At 31.6% G+C, this 16,670-nt stretch overlaps 1 protein-coding gene across 1 annotated transcript; it reads right to left on the bottom strand.

Annotated features, from left to right (window-relative positions):
- Positions 1 to 554: 554 nt before the first annotated feature.
- LOC135957998 (sodium-dependent neutral amino acid transporter B(0)AT3) lies at positions 555 to 16,461 on the bottom strand. The gene is made up of 9 exons (XM_065508855.1): positions 16,272 to 16,461; positions 15,229 to 15,536; positions 10,316 to 10,685; positions 9,987 to 10,221; positions 4,645 to 4,997; positions 1,423 to 1,626; positions 1,205 to 1,362; positions 870 to 1,133; positions 555 to 804 (listed from the first exon to the last, which is right to left on the bottom strand). The coding sequence occupies exons 1-9, from the start codon at positions 16,359 to 16,361 to the stop codon at positions 600 to 602; spliced, it is 2,187 nt and encodes a 728-aa protein (XP_065364927.1). The 5' UTR covers positions 16,362 to 16,461; the 3' UTR covers positions 555 to 599.
- Between the last annotated feature and the right edge of the window lie 209 nt (positions 16,462 to 16,670).

The raw sequence follows: 16,670 nt of genomic DNA, 5'->3' as shown, positions 1-16,670 counted from the left end.
TCGAAAACACCTCAGCACTAACTATGAGAATTTCATTAAGATATCTCTAATGGTTCACGAGCTATCAAATTATTTTCAACATAAAAATGTTTCTAAACCACTGTGCACCAATAACTTGCAACATTTTGGTAAATATAAATGTAACAATCAAGTCGGTGGCGATGTTATTTTTGTAGGGATTTCATTTGTTCGATCATAAAACATATTTGGAAAATAAATACTAAAAACTGTTATAAACACTGTTATAATAATTATAAATACATAAATATGTATAAATATAATAATATAGTTACATACATATATAATAAATATAACTGAACAAGTAGTATGTATGTCATATATTTAGTCTAAAATTTTCAGCATATATTTATGTACGAGTATGTTTTTTTTTACTAAATAAAGGAGTATTTACAAAGATTTCTTTATATAAGTACTTATTTAATTTATGGTTTTTTGTATTGTGTCTATTAAATTGTTCTATTTCCCGAATATTGTCTATAGTTATGTAGATTCGTTTTATAAACTATGGTTTAACTTACAGTTAACTAAGGTAATTGTTGTTGTCATTTCATTAAAATCGAACACACTTACATTACATTTTACTCTTCATCCTCCTCTTCTAGGGATTTTTCGGGTAGACCATATTTCGGACAGCACATGCCCTCGGTGCCGTCCATGTTGAAGCAAAATATTGTACGTTCAATATCAGTGGGTTCATGTGGTACAATGCCATGGACTTCTTTGAGTTCTGCCTCGGGGAACCAAGCGGGATCAGAGTCTTCCACCACCTTAATGCCAAACAATCTACAACAATCAAACATTTTTTTGTTAGAAAAACCAAATGAATAAATAAATATAATTGGATTCACCTTAATATAGCCACAATGGGTATCCATAATATGGAGGATAATATCAATATAAAGGCTATAACTATGCACCAATGAGGCCATTCCATATTTTCGGTCAGGCCTTTGGCTGCTATCCAAGCGGGATAACTGCTGCCTTCTGTGAGCAATTGATAAAATGAAGCTGTTAGTATGGTAATCATGGCACAGGGTGATAAATATTTCCAACAAAACATCCAGTATAGACCAGGCCTTGAACCAGTCATCATTTCTATATCATCTGCAAATCTTTAGCCGGAACAAATTTATAAATAAATTTAATATATTCCTACAATTTTTAAAATTTCTTAATAACTCACCTTCTTATACCGTAAATATAACTAATCGATATACATTCAAACAATGCAATTATCAATAAAGGAAAATTTCCAGCAAAACTGTCCATCAATTGAAATATGTAGCTACCAGCACCATTTGCAAATGACATGGATATTAAGCAACAGGAGAAACATAAAGCCTGTTTAAAATAAAATTAATAAGTAAATGGTTTTGGTTATTTTTTAATTTTTGTAATTACCCCAACTATCCATTCCTTGGGTAGATTTGGAAACAGTTTCATATCAACTAAAGATGTTACCACACCTTCTAATGTACCAAATTGTGAATCAATGCCCAGAGTGAACAGCATCAAAAAGAACAATACGGCCCATAATTGTGCACCGGGAAATTGATTAATGGCCTCTGTGAATATAATAAATGCCAAACCGGTGCCAGAGGCGCTCTAGAAAATAAATAAAATTAATCTGTCAGTATAGTATAGTATCCAAAAAACAAATATTCAACAATGTTTGAATTTTATGGAGTTCGTAGCTAGGAGTAAGACCTTAAAATATACAAAACTTGTCCAAAAAGCCATTCATATCCCAATGATACAATAGATTTCCTGGTCGGCTGGTCGGAAGGACGGAGTTTTAAAGTGGCAATCTAATAGAGATATAGACTTGAAGTTTTTTTGTAAGACCAAATATTAACTAATCTAAAGGTATTTATAGACGGCAACACTGAGTATTAATATTTGTCAAAAACTGAAGTATCATAATACAATTTCATCGTCTAAAAAAATTTGTATTAGATTTTCAAAAAATACAAATGATTTTTTTGATTTATGGTCGGTATTGAAAATTTGTTTAAAACAATTCAAAAACTTTTTATTTTGGTATGTATCGGGTATGTATTTATAAAAACAAATAAGGCAAGCAAAAATGTAAAAAAAATATAAAATAAAAATAAAGTTAGCAGAAAAATATCAATCAACAAAGAAATAAAATATTTGTAATACTATCGTGTAAACAAGAAATGTATTTTTCGAAACGATTTCTTGACATACCGAAATATTTCAATAATATTTTAAATTTGAAAGGTGTTAATACTCAGTAGTGCCGTCTATAAATACCTTAAACAAACAAAATTAGTTCGGAATAAATGTGGATCAAATTGTTCCCAATATTTCTGTAAAAATACTTTTCAAAGTGAATCCCGCAATTCCTAAAAATTAGAGCGAAAATCCCAAAAATGGTATTTTTTACAATTTTGTGAATAAGGTCCACATTTCCTTCGGGGCTGGGAAAATACTTTGGAGACAAATAGGGAACACATCAGGGTTTCCAAAGCTGCTTTGGGATTTTAGAATATAGATCAAATTCCAAAGGGCGTAAGGGCGACATACTCGAAAAATAGGACATGTTTCTTTATATCAAAATATTCTCCGTAAAGATACCCTACAGAAAAACATAAAACTGTTATATGTTCTTAGAAAAAAAAAAATTTTAATAAAAAAGAGTCAAGTCATCTTTTCGAATCCATTCGGTCCAAAATTACGCCCTATATTTTTAAGAAAGCGAATCAAGGTATTGCAAAATTTAAAAATTTCAATTTTGAAATGCCTATAACACGGAAATTGTGAGAAATAAATAGCACACGCAAGCATGTTTTTTCCAAAAATATAAAAATCTTTGAAATCGGAAGGGAAGGCAAGTATATTGCAGGTATCTCGATTGAATATATTTTTGCGATTACATAACATACAGCTCAATGACCTAGTATCAATAGTCACTGGACATTGTAATTTTTCGAGAAGCATTGAAGTTTCTTACAATGTTTTCTGTAGAAGCTATCATAATGACGATGAAGAGGAAACTATAACTCAGTTTTTATTAGTATTTTTAGGGACATTCGTTCTTTAATGATCTATTCTATGACTGGCCTTGAGCGGTTAAATGTATTTAGAGGTGTTTCGGAATGTTTCAGATTCAGCATGACTTCCTCTCCCTCCTTTGCCTTATACATTTCCTTCTTCTCTATTTCTTGTGAATTGTTTTTTGTCTACTGTGGTCGATCTTCTTTATAGGACCAAGGTACTTAACAACCTACCCATACAGAAATCTTCTCCATACAGAAATCTAATCAAAACTTTTATTAAGCTCACTACTACAACAGCAACCTTAATTTTCCCTGCAGTTCATTGCACTAGTTCCGCAACGTCGAATTAGTTAGCCACTGAGAACTACTACTAGTGAATTTTCAACCCACTCGCAATGTTATTGACTGGTGAATTTAACACGGGGATGTCATTGCGGGTGGCCGATTGGCACATTCTGCATAACACTATTAAATTCATTAGTACAAATACTCCAGCATTTGATAAATAAAAGAAAAAATAAATTTTTCTGAGAGCGGGGTTGAACACATAACCTCTCGTTTTCTAGTCAAATGCTCTAACCACTAAACCACAGAGTTCTTATTTGTACTGCTCTCTAATTGTTATTAAGAATAACATGTGAGTCTACTCTCTATTTTTGCATTTTCTACATCAGCATTACATGTGGCCATCGAAGTGGTATATTTTAGAGGATTTTATTTTTCTTGAATTTATTTTCAAAAACTTAGGACAAATAGCTGACTATTGTTTATTACTGAATATGCTGGTGAAATGTAGTGCAAGTGATAACCATTTAACTACCACTTTAGCAGCCACAGCGAACTAGTTTGTAGTTCAAGTAGTAATATAACTAGTATAAGGTTTCCAATTGGCACTTTTCAAACTGCTGGGTTGATACAACAAACTTATCAGGGCACACTTAGAAAGGTGACTGCATCACTACAACAATACAAAAATAATAGGTACTTTGTTTTTGTTAAAAAGTAGGTGAACTGTCAAAGTTGCCTGTTGTTGTTTTTGCTTTTGGGTTTGTTGTATTTTTCGCCACAACAACCACAAGTGAATTGACAATTCAAACTGAATAAAAAAAATAATCAGCTGTTCGTTTCGATTTCATGAGCTTCCAATCATCTATCATATTACATAATTTTACAATTTGTATTTGTGACAACCTTTCAACTGTCTTTTTCTCGAAGTGGTTCTTACTATAAAATCTATATCGACACTATTTCGCTTTAACAATACGATCACCATTGACTATGCTGAGCTACAAATTCTACAATCCTTTATAAGTTCTACGATCCGAGGAGTTTTTTGAAACGATTCGATGTTTTATTCCAGTGAATAAAATTTGCCGCTATGGCTTAGATGTTGTCATCTATAGTACGGTGGTATCTCAGTTCTGATTTGTACAACTAATTTTTACTAAAAATTCTTCTTTCAAGGCAAACTCCACGAGATCACTCATCCTAGTAAAGTGTTATATTTAATGTTCCATTTAATGTTACTGGGCTATCTCTATATCATTCCAAAAAAACTAAAAATAATTATGGAAGAAAATAATTCTGCACAAGAACTTACATTTGCCAATTCCTTTTCTAAATCGCACACCGGTAAATTTGTAGTTTTATTCATATATATCAACTGATTTCTCTCCTCAGTGCAGCGATCAAATGTAGCCGTGGCTTTAAAACCAATAACGGAGAAAACCACAACACCAGCAAACATAGAAGTGCCACAATTGGTTAAAGACACCAATATGGCATCACGATAGCAATTGTTATTCGCCGGATTGTAAGAGCTAAAGGCTATTAGGCCACCAAATGCTAAACCCAAAGAAAAGAAGATTTGCGTGCCAGCTTCCAGCCAAACAACCGGATCCAATAAAGTCTCCCATCTAGGGGTGAATAGATGAGCCACACCATCAGAAGCGCCTGGAAATAAAAATCAAAAATTTATGAGAAATCATTTTATAAAAACAAATCAAGAAAATTTAAATTATTATTCTTTTAACATTTTATCATAATGGAAGTTATTTTTAATCATCAAATACATCATCAGCGAGATGTTATTGGTACTATAGGACGTGCTCGACGTAAATGGAAGCAATTATATCATTGGTTTCCAGAGCAACAAAGGCTATTATATAATGAAATGGATCGAGTTTATAAAGAAACCAGAGAGAAATATGATAAGGATATCTTTATGGCATATAGTCATGAGAGACGTTTAAATAAACGTATCATAAAAAAAGTTCACCAGCAAGTTCGTGATAAAGAAGACTATCAGAAGTTTTCTTGTTTAAAACCAATTTTGGATAAATACAATCGTTTTCCCTTGTTGTATTATAATGAAGAATGTGGTGAACCAGGATTTGGCCAACAGAAGAAAAATGTTGTAAAGTGAAGAAAAAAGACTGTAAATGAATGGAAACGTTTTGCTATAATATTTAGCTAAAATCTGCGTATCAATCTATAAAGAAGTTACTTATTGGAAATTTATGTACATATGTATTTTGGGAATTTTTAAATATTTGTATTCAAATTAAAAGCAATCTGATTTCATCATAATGGTAAATTTAATCTCTTTTAAATGATGTAAAATTTATTATGGGTATTAACTAGAGTTTTCGAAAAATCTAAGAAATTCAAAACAGCAGTTCGCAGCTGATCGGTTTTGGTCTAATTTATTTAATAAAAATATAATAATAATATCATAAGCTGTGGGTTATTTCCTTTAAACAAATCGTGTTCTTTTTATTGTGCCAACAGAGCGTCATATGCTGGAAGTTTTGCTTTAATTCTTTAATAAGAAAAAAGAGAGATGGTTTGTGCAGTTCAGAAGTGTTGATTTTGACACGATAGACAAAGATCGCCCAGGCCTGCCAAATAAGTTGGAAGACAAAGAATTGGAGGCATTACTCCATGAATATTGTTGTTAAACTCAATATGAGCTTGTAAAATCCCTGGGAGCTACTCAATCAACTATTTTCAAACTTTGACAAGCATCAGGATTTATTCAAAAGGAGGGAAATTGGGTACCATAGGAATTGAAGCTGTAAAAGAAAATCAGTTTTGCACCGAATCATTACTTGCGATGGAAAATTGATCCATTACTATAACACGAAGCATAAGAGATCGAATGTGAAGCCCGGCCAACCAGCCGAATCGACACCAAAGCCAAATATCCATGGCGCTATTATGAGATGTTGAAATCTGCCCAGACCATCACATGGAACCTGTACGGTATGCAACTGATTCGTTTGAAGAGAGCATTGGCCGAATATGCGGCCAGACATGAAACCGTAATATCGAGTATTCGAGCTAAAGTTATAAAAATGGGCCCTACAAATGCTCCAGGGACGGCGCAATTATTTCCCATCCGATTGGAAAGCTCTCGGCTAGGTCTTGAAAAAACATGCTTGCGTGAACTATTTATAATTATAATTTGCAAGTTATATGCTTTTGAAAATATACATTTAAAAATCTTGCCATACCTTCGTCGGTTTTTTTAAAATATAGGGTGTACTTTTGGACCGAATGGAATCGTTTTTTTTGTTAGCTAGACAACTAAATTACCACTAAGATTGCATGTCAATTTATTGTTCAGACCGCGCCCGACTGACTTTTTGTCTTTTTCGGATCAAAAATTTGTAACTTTTGAATGGATGAGGATTTTTGTACGATTTTTTTTATTGAATAGGTGGGACTTTAAGCTTTAATATGTATTTTTAGTCATAAAAATCGAATTTTTTAAAAAAAAGTTATGAATGGTTAAAAATACATTTTTTATTTTTTTTGGAGATTTTGTATAAAAGTAACAGTACTATAGTACCTCTAACTCACATATTTTTGGACCGATTTCAAAATTTTAAACAATTATGGAGAGTCATCGAATTAATCTTTCATTAATGTCTGCAGATTTCATGAAATTATGTAATCTCCTTATATATAAAAAGAAATGTACATTTTGATGTCACCACTAACTGCGAAAACGGTTCGACCGATTTCAACTAAAATTTCAGATTACGTTGGAGATGGTCTGTAGATGGTTTATGTGAAGTTTGCACGAAATCAGCATAGTGGTTCCGGAGATATGGCTGGACCGATTTTTATCAAATTTTCAGTGAATCTTCAGGTTTTTGATTTTCGGTCTGTGGGCGAAGGGGCGTGGTAAAATCAAATTTTTACACTATACCGCTAATGATTTCAAGGTCAATAATTGTGGGCAAACTTTTGCATATAAAAAAAAAAAGTTAAAAAAAATCCAAAAAAAAAAAATGTCAAAAAATTATTTTTATTTTTTCATTCGAGAAATAAATGTTTTCTTTTCATTCCCAACGATCAAACAATGCTAATTTTAATTTCGTTGCTTAACATCATTCTAAAAATTTTAATTCACAGTGGTGTACTCTGAAGCGAATGATTTGGTGTAAAATGTCCGATACATACCAAATTTTCATATCGTTCGATAAAACAAGTAGGCCGCTGTTAACATTGTACTATAAAACTGCTTTTATATTATCAACCGATTATAAACAAAATTTCCGAAAGTACAACTAATATAGTAAACAACGTCGACAAATCAGATTTCGTTCCCGCCGAACTTCTGCCAAATGCAAATGAATATTCAATCCGTTGTCGACAAGGTATTCAAGTCTTACAACCACACGCAGAGAAAAAATATAGTTGGGCATGGTTACTGTAACCATTTCAATATTGTTACAAGTTTTTTAACTATATTATAGTCACAGTAACCATTTACATGATTGTGGTAACCATAATATGGTTAACTTACGATTCACATGATTGTCTCAACCATATATATGGTTACAGTAAACATATATATGTTTGTGACAACCATTTATATGATGAAGGACTTATCATATTATGGTGCTCTCGACGTAAGGCTTATCATAATCTGAGAACAACATATTATGATAAAATTATTCATCATAAATATGGTTGCCACAAACATATATATGTTTACTGTAACCATATATATGGTTGAGACAATCATGTGAATCGTAATTTAACCATATTATGGTTACCACAATCATGTAAATGGTTACTGTGACTATAATATAGTTAAAAAACTTGTAACACTATATAAATGGTTACAGTAACCATACCCAATTATATTTTTTCTCTGCGTGCAACTACAAAAATTCGGATTGGCTGTGGGAACGTGCAATTTTGGTACCAAAAAATTATGATGTCAACAAGCTCAATGAGCGAATTAATTGAAACTGACTGGCGAAACAATGAAATACACATCGATTGACACAGTAATGAACGAAGAACAAGCCTCAATTATGCTACTGAAACATTGAAGGTTGGATCACAGATAATGTTTCTCCTCAACATAAACGCGCCAAAATTATGCAACGGAACACGATTGACCATCAAAAAATGTTCACCAAATTTAATTGAGGCAACAATCATCAGTGGTAGATTAAAATGCGAAGACGTAATGATTTCACGCATACCAAAGATTTTCAACGACAAAGCATAAGGCCAATCGTTGACTATTGGCATACATTCGGAAAATTCATGTTTTGTATGTGGTTTGCTCCCGAGTAAATAAAAAAAAAGAAACGTATATCCCCTGTCCTTAAGATTAATTCATAAATATAATATCCCATTTGCCTTAAATACATCCGTTTCTTTTTTTAAGGGCATATCATGCCACTGTACTTATAGATATCTGATACAACTTTGTCAAATGACCGGGGGAGTCTGTGTTTTTTTCTCCGACACTGTATATTCAAATCGAGATGCAATATAAAACAGAATTATTGTAAGGGCCAGCAACGCGGACCGGGTTCAACTAGTTTTTTGTAGCAATGAAAAGCAACTAAAATCAATAAAAGTTGATATTTTTTAAATTTCTGAGTTGATCAACATTTTTGCATGCCATTTGTTTATAGGCACTAAAAGGCAGCTAATTTTGATATATCTTTTAGATAATAAGTTAAACTTTAATTCTATGTTAAAACTAGATCGGCGGCAAACGGCGCCAATAGTTAAAATCCTAGTCAAAGTTTACATTATATATTTTAAATGAATAAATTTAAAATCTGCTAACAATGTATACAAAACTCATTACAAAGATAGAATCTGGACAAGATACCCTTTCCAACAAGGTATAACAATTCTAAAAAAATAATTATAAATATTAAAAATACGACCTTGAACATGGTATAATTTTAACTCCCCAAATCTTTAAAGTCGAAAGTAGTGTGTTCTATCGCCATTTTCAAATACTCCTGTTGACATAATAACTATAATTTCTGCAAATAATTATTGCTTGACATCTTAACTTTACGATACAACTTGTTTTATGGTTAATTTCAATAATTTGTAAAAATCAAATATGAGATGCATACACCTTATATATTCCACTGTGATACGCTTTACTTCAGAACAGAGCATCCGAAATTGGCTGGATTCGTTCTTATCCTCAAAAGATGAGCAGTTCTTTTGGCTCGGAATCCATATGTTGCCAGAAAGATGGGTAAAGGTCATAGTTAACAATTTATATTGTACAAATATTTCAAAATAAAGGCTAAAAATTTTAAAAATATATTTTTTTCAAGCTGATGCTATTAATTTATCACTTAAAGTGCTAAAAAAACATCATGAAACAAATTTACTTAAACGAAATTTTGTTTCTGCCCATATATTTCGTTACAAACAACTAATTTTATCTTAAATATGCTTTAAATTTTAATAAGTATACGTTAAGCATTTTAAAAATTGCACACACTTTAAACAATTTCCATTAATTACGACATCATTAATATATATTGTACAACTTCATTTTTATTTTTCCTTCCTCCATCCACTTCCCAATAAATTCAATTTGATAATGATGACATTAACATAAAAATAAATTACAATACAACAATTAAACTTACTTACCCTTCAATGTGATGCCACGAAAGAAGAATATAATCAATACAACATATGGAAATATTGCTGTCATATAGACAATTTTACCCGATGATGTTATACCCTGCACCATACAGATATACACAAGAAACCATGATACCATCAATGCTATTGCCATATGATAATTGAAATTTTCCGGTTCATTGACACTTTCCGAACACTGTAATGTGGTGCGATACCAATAATACTGTGTAGGTGATGATACCTAGAACACAACACACACAAGCAATCATTAATAATACAAAAAAAAAAGAAAAAACAATAAAAAAAACTATTAAAAAGTTATAGTTTCCTCTTACCACACATTCGGGTTCATGATCATACGTATAATTGGCATATAGACGTGTTGGACAATCTGCCCAAGGCAGTGGGGATTCAAAACTATGCAACAAGTAAATGAGGCACCAAGCAATTATTGTATTATAATACAATGCAACAATATAACTGACCACGGCCGACGACAAACCAATGCCACCCAAATACGGTGATACTTGACTCCATACACCAATCGCTCCCTTACGTAAACGTTGGCCAATTGCCAACTCTAGATAAAATATCGGTATACCCTGTATACACAACATTATAAAGTAGGGCACCAAGAATGCTCCACCACCGTTCTTCTGTGCTAAATATGGAAAACGCCAAACGTTGCCAAGGCCAACGGCATATCTGCAAAAAAAGAAAGATTCCATAACAAATGTTACAAAGTTATTTATCACAAATCCCACAAAGAGAAATAATTTCATTACGAGCTGACTCAAAAGGAAATGAAAAAATATACCTGAAAATGTAATGTGTACCAAAAAAAGCATATTTATTTAAAAATTACAACAAATATGTTTAAAGTTTAAAAAAAAATTATAAAAAGAAAAAGGTCAAAGGTTGTGAAAAATGGGTTTTCTTAATGCAAAATCTAAAATAAGCTGGTATATTAAGTACCTATTTAGGTAGTATTTTTTATGTTAAAACATACTCCATGTATGTATGTATGTTAGCTTTGAGTGCAAAGAGAGCTAAGTCCACTTTTGTGAAAATTTCATTATTAATAGAAAACAAGTAAGAGAGCTATATTCGGCTGTGCCGAATCTTATATACCCTTCACCAAATTATACTTCAAAATACAACATTGAAATATTTTTAGGTAAACAAAATTAATTTTATTCCAAAGTTTTTTTTTTATTTCTTGAAACAAAAAAAATTTTCAAATCATTATTTTAAAATTTTTTAAATTTAAATTTTTTTTTTTTGATTTTTAACTTTTTTTTGGTGAAAAAAAAATACGGGTTAAAAAATATTTTTTTCCGATTTTGACCCATTGTAGGTCTTACGAAATATCTATCATTAGATATCCATATTGTCTATATTAATGACTTAGTAATCCAGTAGCCCGTTTCTGTATTTCTCGAATCGAAAAACTTTCCGCATGAAACGATTGAATTGCAACAAAAACAGTGTAAAATGAAACAAAATATGTTTTTTCTCGCACAAGTCTTTCTGTATCTTGAGTTTGCGAGAATTATCTGTCATTTTAATAATTTTCCAGCAATTATTGGAAGGATGTGAGAAAAAGTGTTTCTGCAACAATATTTTGCGAAAAGTTTCTCACAAGGAATGTCAGAATAAGTCACATTTGAAATTGGTGTGAGAAAAACTAAATTTTAAAAAATATAGATATTTTTTACTTCGTATGTATAAATATGGAACCCAAATCAGCCGAAAATGTAAGTAGCACAGAGTTTGAATTAAATAATTATATATACACATGTAAGTACACAAAAATGTGTTTCTAAATTATTTTTTTAAATTCAGCAGTTATAAGCGCCACACTTTACTTTTTGTTTTATATTTAAATGATGACAATCAATAAAACACAATTGTTATATTTTGGCATTTTAAATTTTTTTAGCCTTTCACTGTTTTGGTTTTATTATAATTTCTTACTTTCGTTGACGTTTGTCTAGCATTTGACACTTAATTACTGAAAATATTTCAGTAAGAACAGAATCTGTGTTGTCTGTTTTCGCATTCAAATAAAGAAACACTTTTTTCTCGCACATCGAGAAACGATGGAATTTTTTGTTTCACACTTCATGTGAGAAGTTTTCCGATGCAAGAAATACAAACGAGCTACAGATATAGGTCAAAAATCGAGGTTGTCCTGGTTTTTTCCTCATATCTCAGCCATTTGTAGACCGATTTTGCTGATTTTAAATAGGAAACTTCTTGAAAGCATTTCTGACAGAATTATTGAAGATTTTTATCCCGAAGATATCTTCTAACGAAGGTGAAGGGTATAATAAGTAAAATTCCAGTTTGCCAGAACAACTTTTTAGTTTTTTCTTGGGACATGCAAATATATTGGTGTATGACTTAAAAATCCGTGATTTACAGTAGATGGCGTATCTTTTGTCATTTTCAATAACTTATATGTCATTTTGAAAGATACATATCTGTCATTAATTCTCTCTTAGTTATTGAACATTAGTAAACAACAACGTTTCTTTTTTGCAACGAAAATGTCGAATTTTTTACCAACAAAGCGTCATATGCCGCTGAAGAACACCGATTTCTCAAAAAAAACTTATGGTGAATGTGTTTCAACGATTTCAACGTGCGATAGATGCTTTGTGCGGTTCAGAAGTGGTGATTTTGACATTTGATCCATTAGTAGCGATGAACAATTTATTAATTACCCGAACCGAAAGAGATACGTGAAGCACAACCAACCAGCCGCACAGAGCGATGGCTTAATATATTTTTGTGCAAAAATTATAAGAAGTGGTCGTTGAGCATTGAAATTTGGCACCGAGAATTAAGAAAAAAATTAAATATTATTAAAATCTTCCACGCCCAACGCACAGTGGTATGAGAAAAAAAAAGAGGGAAATAAATCTGTAACTTCTAAACCCTTAGTCCGATGTGAAAAGTAGACAAAATTCCCTATCCGTTGACATATAATATGTCTACCTTATGTTTTTTACGTGGCAAATTAATTAGGGAAAACTTAACAACTCGCAGAGTTGTGCACACACTTCGTTTGTGTGCATGTCAAATTTCATTCAAATCGGACTAAGGGTTTAGAAGTTACAGATTTATTTCCATATTTTTTTTCATACCACTGCGCAACGCCCATTCCCCATCCAAATCGATTTTTTCGCATAACATTTTTTCTATCCAAGCAAAAGTCTAGAAATTTGGCAAATACATTTTTGGAAATAAAAATGCCGAATTTCAATACCTCCCACAAAACTCATACATAAATAAATTTTTATTTGATATTTCGTTTACTATTCGACAAGAAATGTTAAGTTTTCATCCTGTTCCGAGAACAATTTTTTTTAAATCGAAACAAGACAATCCCACCTTTTATTTTATTAAAACAACAGCTTGGTGGAAAGTGGGGCTACATTATTTTTTTTTCATGGAAAATCAAAAATAAAATAATTTTTAGAGGCTTATAGATATGACCATATCTACTTAACGGTTTATGATATCCCCATAATTTTTTTTTTGTATTTATGGAGAAATACTATATTTTATGGTGATATTAAAAAAATCATCTTAACTCCGCCGTTAACAGTTATTTTGCAACGTAAAAATAAAAGTTCGCATGATACTCAAAAAAAAAATGATTTTAAATAGCCGTCATAAAATAAACTCATTTGAGGAGTTTTATTTTTGCAGTCAGAAAAAAAACACATTTGAGGAGTTTTATTTTCCTCGTCAGAAATAAAAACTCATTTTATGTAAATTGACACCTAAAGCTTGCTGCAATTGAATAAATTGTCATTAAAATAAAAAGAAGTGAGATTTTAATTTGTTATTATTTGATTCATATTATTAAATTGTAGAAAAAAGTAGAAAATAGACGAAAAGAGTTTTATTTTCTGATGGGAAAAAAAAAAACTCCTCAGGCTATTTAAACCTCTTTTTTAAAGTTTCATGGGAACTTTTATTTTTACGTTGAAAAATAACTGTTAATTGTGGAGTTGAGATCACAAGAGCACGTAATATATAACATTATAGATCTCCGTTTACTCTAACATAGAGAGTTTTTAATTTCATATTTTCTGGATAACCGTTATTTACGGTCCTAGGTTTAGAATGAAGTGGTTGGCAAGTTTTGCCCCAACCGCTTTATAGTACAGATGCATCGATCGATGCAGAACGCTTTCTCTGGGATACGCTTCACTTTGACACAAAGTATCCGATATTGGCTTGATACGTTCTTGGCCTCAAAAGTTTAGCAGTTCTTTTGGCTTGGAATTCATGAGCTATCTAGTGTGATTGACCGAAAAACGAGAATTTAGTGGTTCAACACCAGTGGAAGACATTATTTTTTTTTTGTTCATATCATATTAATTTGAATTACGATAAAAGAACTTGTAAATGGACCATTGAGTAAGCAGACTTTCAAACACACAAAAACAATCGAGCATGCTGGTTCGATTCCCACACAAGAATTTTTTCTAGCTAAATATTCTTGGGGTGAATACAAGTACATACTCCTGGCTTGAATTTAAGTGCATTTGTAAGCGAGAATTTTGTCATATCACGAAAAAAAATAACTAGTGTTTTAGTCAAATAATAAGTAGTTATCACTTGGCTCCAATATTATTTGCTGGCTTACTAGGTAAGTAAAATTTTTTCTGGGAATTTGTGTAAAATTTTATCATATTGGCGCTTAATCAACATATTTATGACTACTCAAACCGATGTTGTCCATTTTCAACACCAAGCAATACTAAACAGAGACAATTTCAGCCAGCTAGAACCTTTGGTTTGGGCCCTATTATATTTTCAAGTTGCTTAAAAAGTCCAGGTGTTACGAGCGGCTTTTTGCTTATATTTCAGCCATCTGTTGAACGATTTGAAATAGCAACCTAAGTTGGACTATCATTTATGTTATTTATGTGAAAGCTTCGAAAAATTGATTTTAACAGACAGATGGACATGGCCATATCGACTACGTTATTTATAACGATCTACTTTATGGGGACGCAAATGAAAAATTTGGATATTGCATAAAATTTGTTGACTTATTTAGGGGGTAACATTGCAAGTAAAGGGCAAACAAGAGAAACTTTTTTCCCGAAAAAACAACTGTCATTAATAGAATTATTTAAAGAATTGTATGTATTTAACTATAAAATTACAGGAAAGCTATCATTATTCTTTATTTAATAATAAGATAAAAACAACCAGTACTCACCCTATTGTCGCTAGTAAAAACATTATTTTACTATCCCAACTTTCACGTTCTTCTCCCTCCTTTTCACCCTCCACTATATCAACGGGTGCACTCTCAATAGCTGCCACCAGTTCAGCCACTGCTTTACTGCTACTTTGTCCTTCGGTTTCCTCCAATTCTGAGGACTCATCGAAGGCGTCTGACATAAATGCTTGATTTGTTGCCCCATACATGGGTGTATGATGATGATGTGAACCATGATGATGACTACGAGGACCACTGCCTATACTTGTTGTACTATGTTGTGTTACTAGACGGCCACGTAACTCCTATTGTTTGGATGGCACACAGAGAGATAAACAAAACAAAAAGAGTAAATGAAATTACTTTATGTTGGTTTTAAAATTTCGCTATGACTCGTAGAAATATCCCAGCAAAGAAATGTAACTATTTGTAAGCAATTGAAATGAATTTACTTAATTTACTGCTAACAGTATAGCTTTCATAACTAATTTCCAGAAAAATTTGTATAGTAAGGCGATGTATTGTGATTTTTTTTTCAGAAATTATAAAATTCGCACTTCTAGGAATTTGAAATAAAAATCAAGACTTTTATAAATTCATCTTGATGTTCTAAAAAATTCAAAAACTAAACTTTTCTGGAAGCCTGGGGGATTATTTTGCAATACGTTTCGATAAGAAAATTGTTCGAATTTGTATGCTTTATACATTGAATTTCGATAATGTTTTCATTCGAATCGAATTCCACAATAACCCCTCAGATATTTTGAGATTCTAACCGCAAGCTGTAAAGTAATGTAAAATGATGCAATGTGACTCCGAATCCTTTAAAAATGTTTTCTTGCTTGGATGCTGATAACTACACTCACAATGGTAGAATTAATGGACGCATTGGGACTGTCTTACATTTTGCACATTTCAAAATATTTCAAATGAATGTACAAGTGCAGGCATTAATGAATGAATGCATGAGTGAATGTATGTATGTAGGAATGAATGAATGAGTGACTGATTGAATGAATGAAGCCATTATGTTTACTTACTCTTAATTCATGTTGATCAATACTCTTTTGTGTTTTTAATATAATATCCCTGGAGCTTTGTCGTCTTAATAATTGTGCTGTATTTGCCATTTTTGTTGTTGTTTGCGATGATAATGAATTTTCGTTTAAATTTTTTGTTTTGTTTTCGTAGTTTTATGAAGGATTTAAAAATAAGTTAAGCGTTTTCTTTCTTTTTGTATTATTTTTGTTGTTGTTTTCTATTATGACTGGGGCGGTTTTATTTCTATATTTTGTGCGAGTTTATTTTTCTGAGTGCTTAATCTATCGATTAATTGTGATGGTGCTTATAGTTTTGTTAAATATTATTCAAGTGCTGTGTTACATCTAAACAGGTGCATTTAGTATTTTTTTATTATTGTTTTAACGTTTAAGGTGCCT

This window comes from Calliphora vicina, chromosome 4 (genome assembly GCF_958450345.1).
Source record: "Calliphora vicina chromosome 4, idCalVici1.1, whole genome shotgun sequence".
Taxonomy (NCBI): domain Eukaryota; kingdom Metazoa; phylum Arthropoda; class Insecta; order Diptera; family Calliphoridae; genus Calliphora; species Calliphora vicina.
This window is presented reverse-complemented; position numbering and strand designations above follow the sequence as displayed.

What these genes read in the sequence shown, in the direction of transcription:
- LOC135957998 (XM_065508855.1), bottom strand. Translation starts at nt 16,361, where the DNA reads ATGGCAAATACAGCACAATTATTAAGACGACAAAGCTCCAGGGATATT. An exon ending in ATCATGAACCCGAATGTGTG is followed by an intron (nt 10,222 to 10,315) that starts GTAAGAGGAAAC and finishes GTTGTGTTCTAG; the next exon opens with GTATCATCACCTACACAGTA. An exon ending in CCAAGGAATGGATAGTTGGG is followed by an intron (nt 1,363 to 1,422) that starts GTAATTACAAAA and finishes TATTTTAAACAG; the next exon opens with GCTTTATGTTTCTCCTGTTG.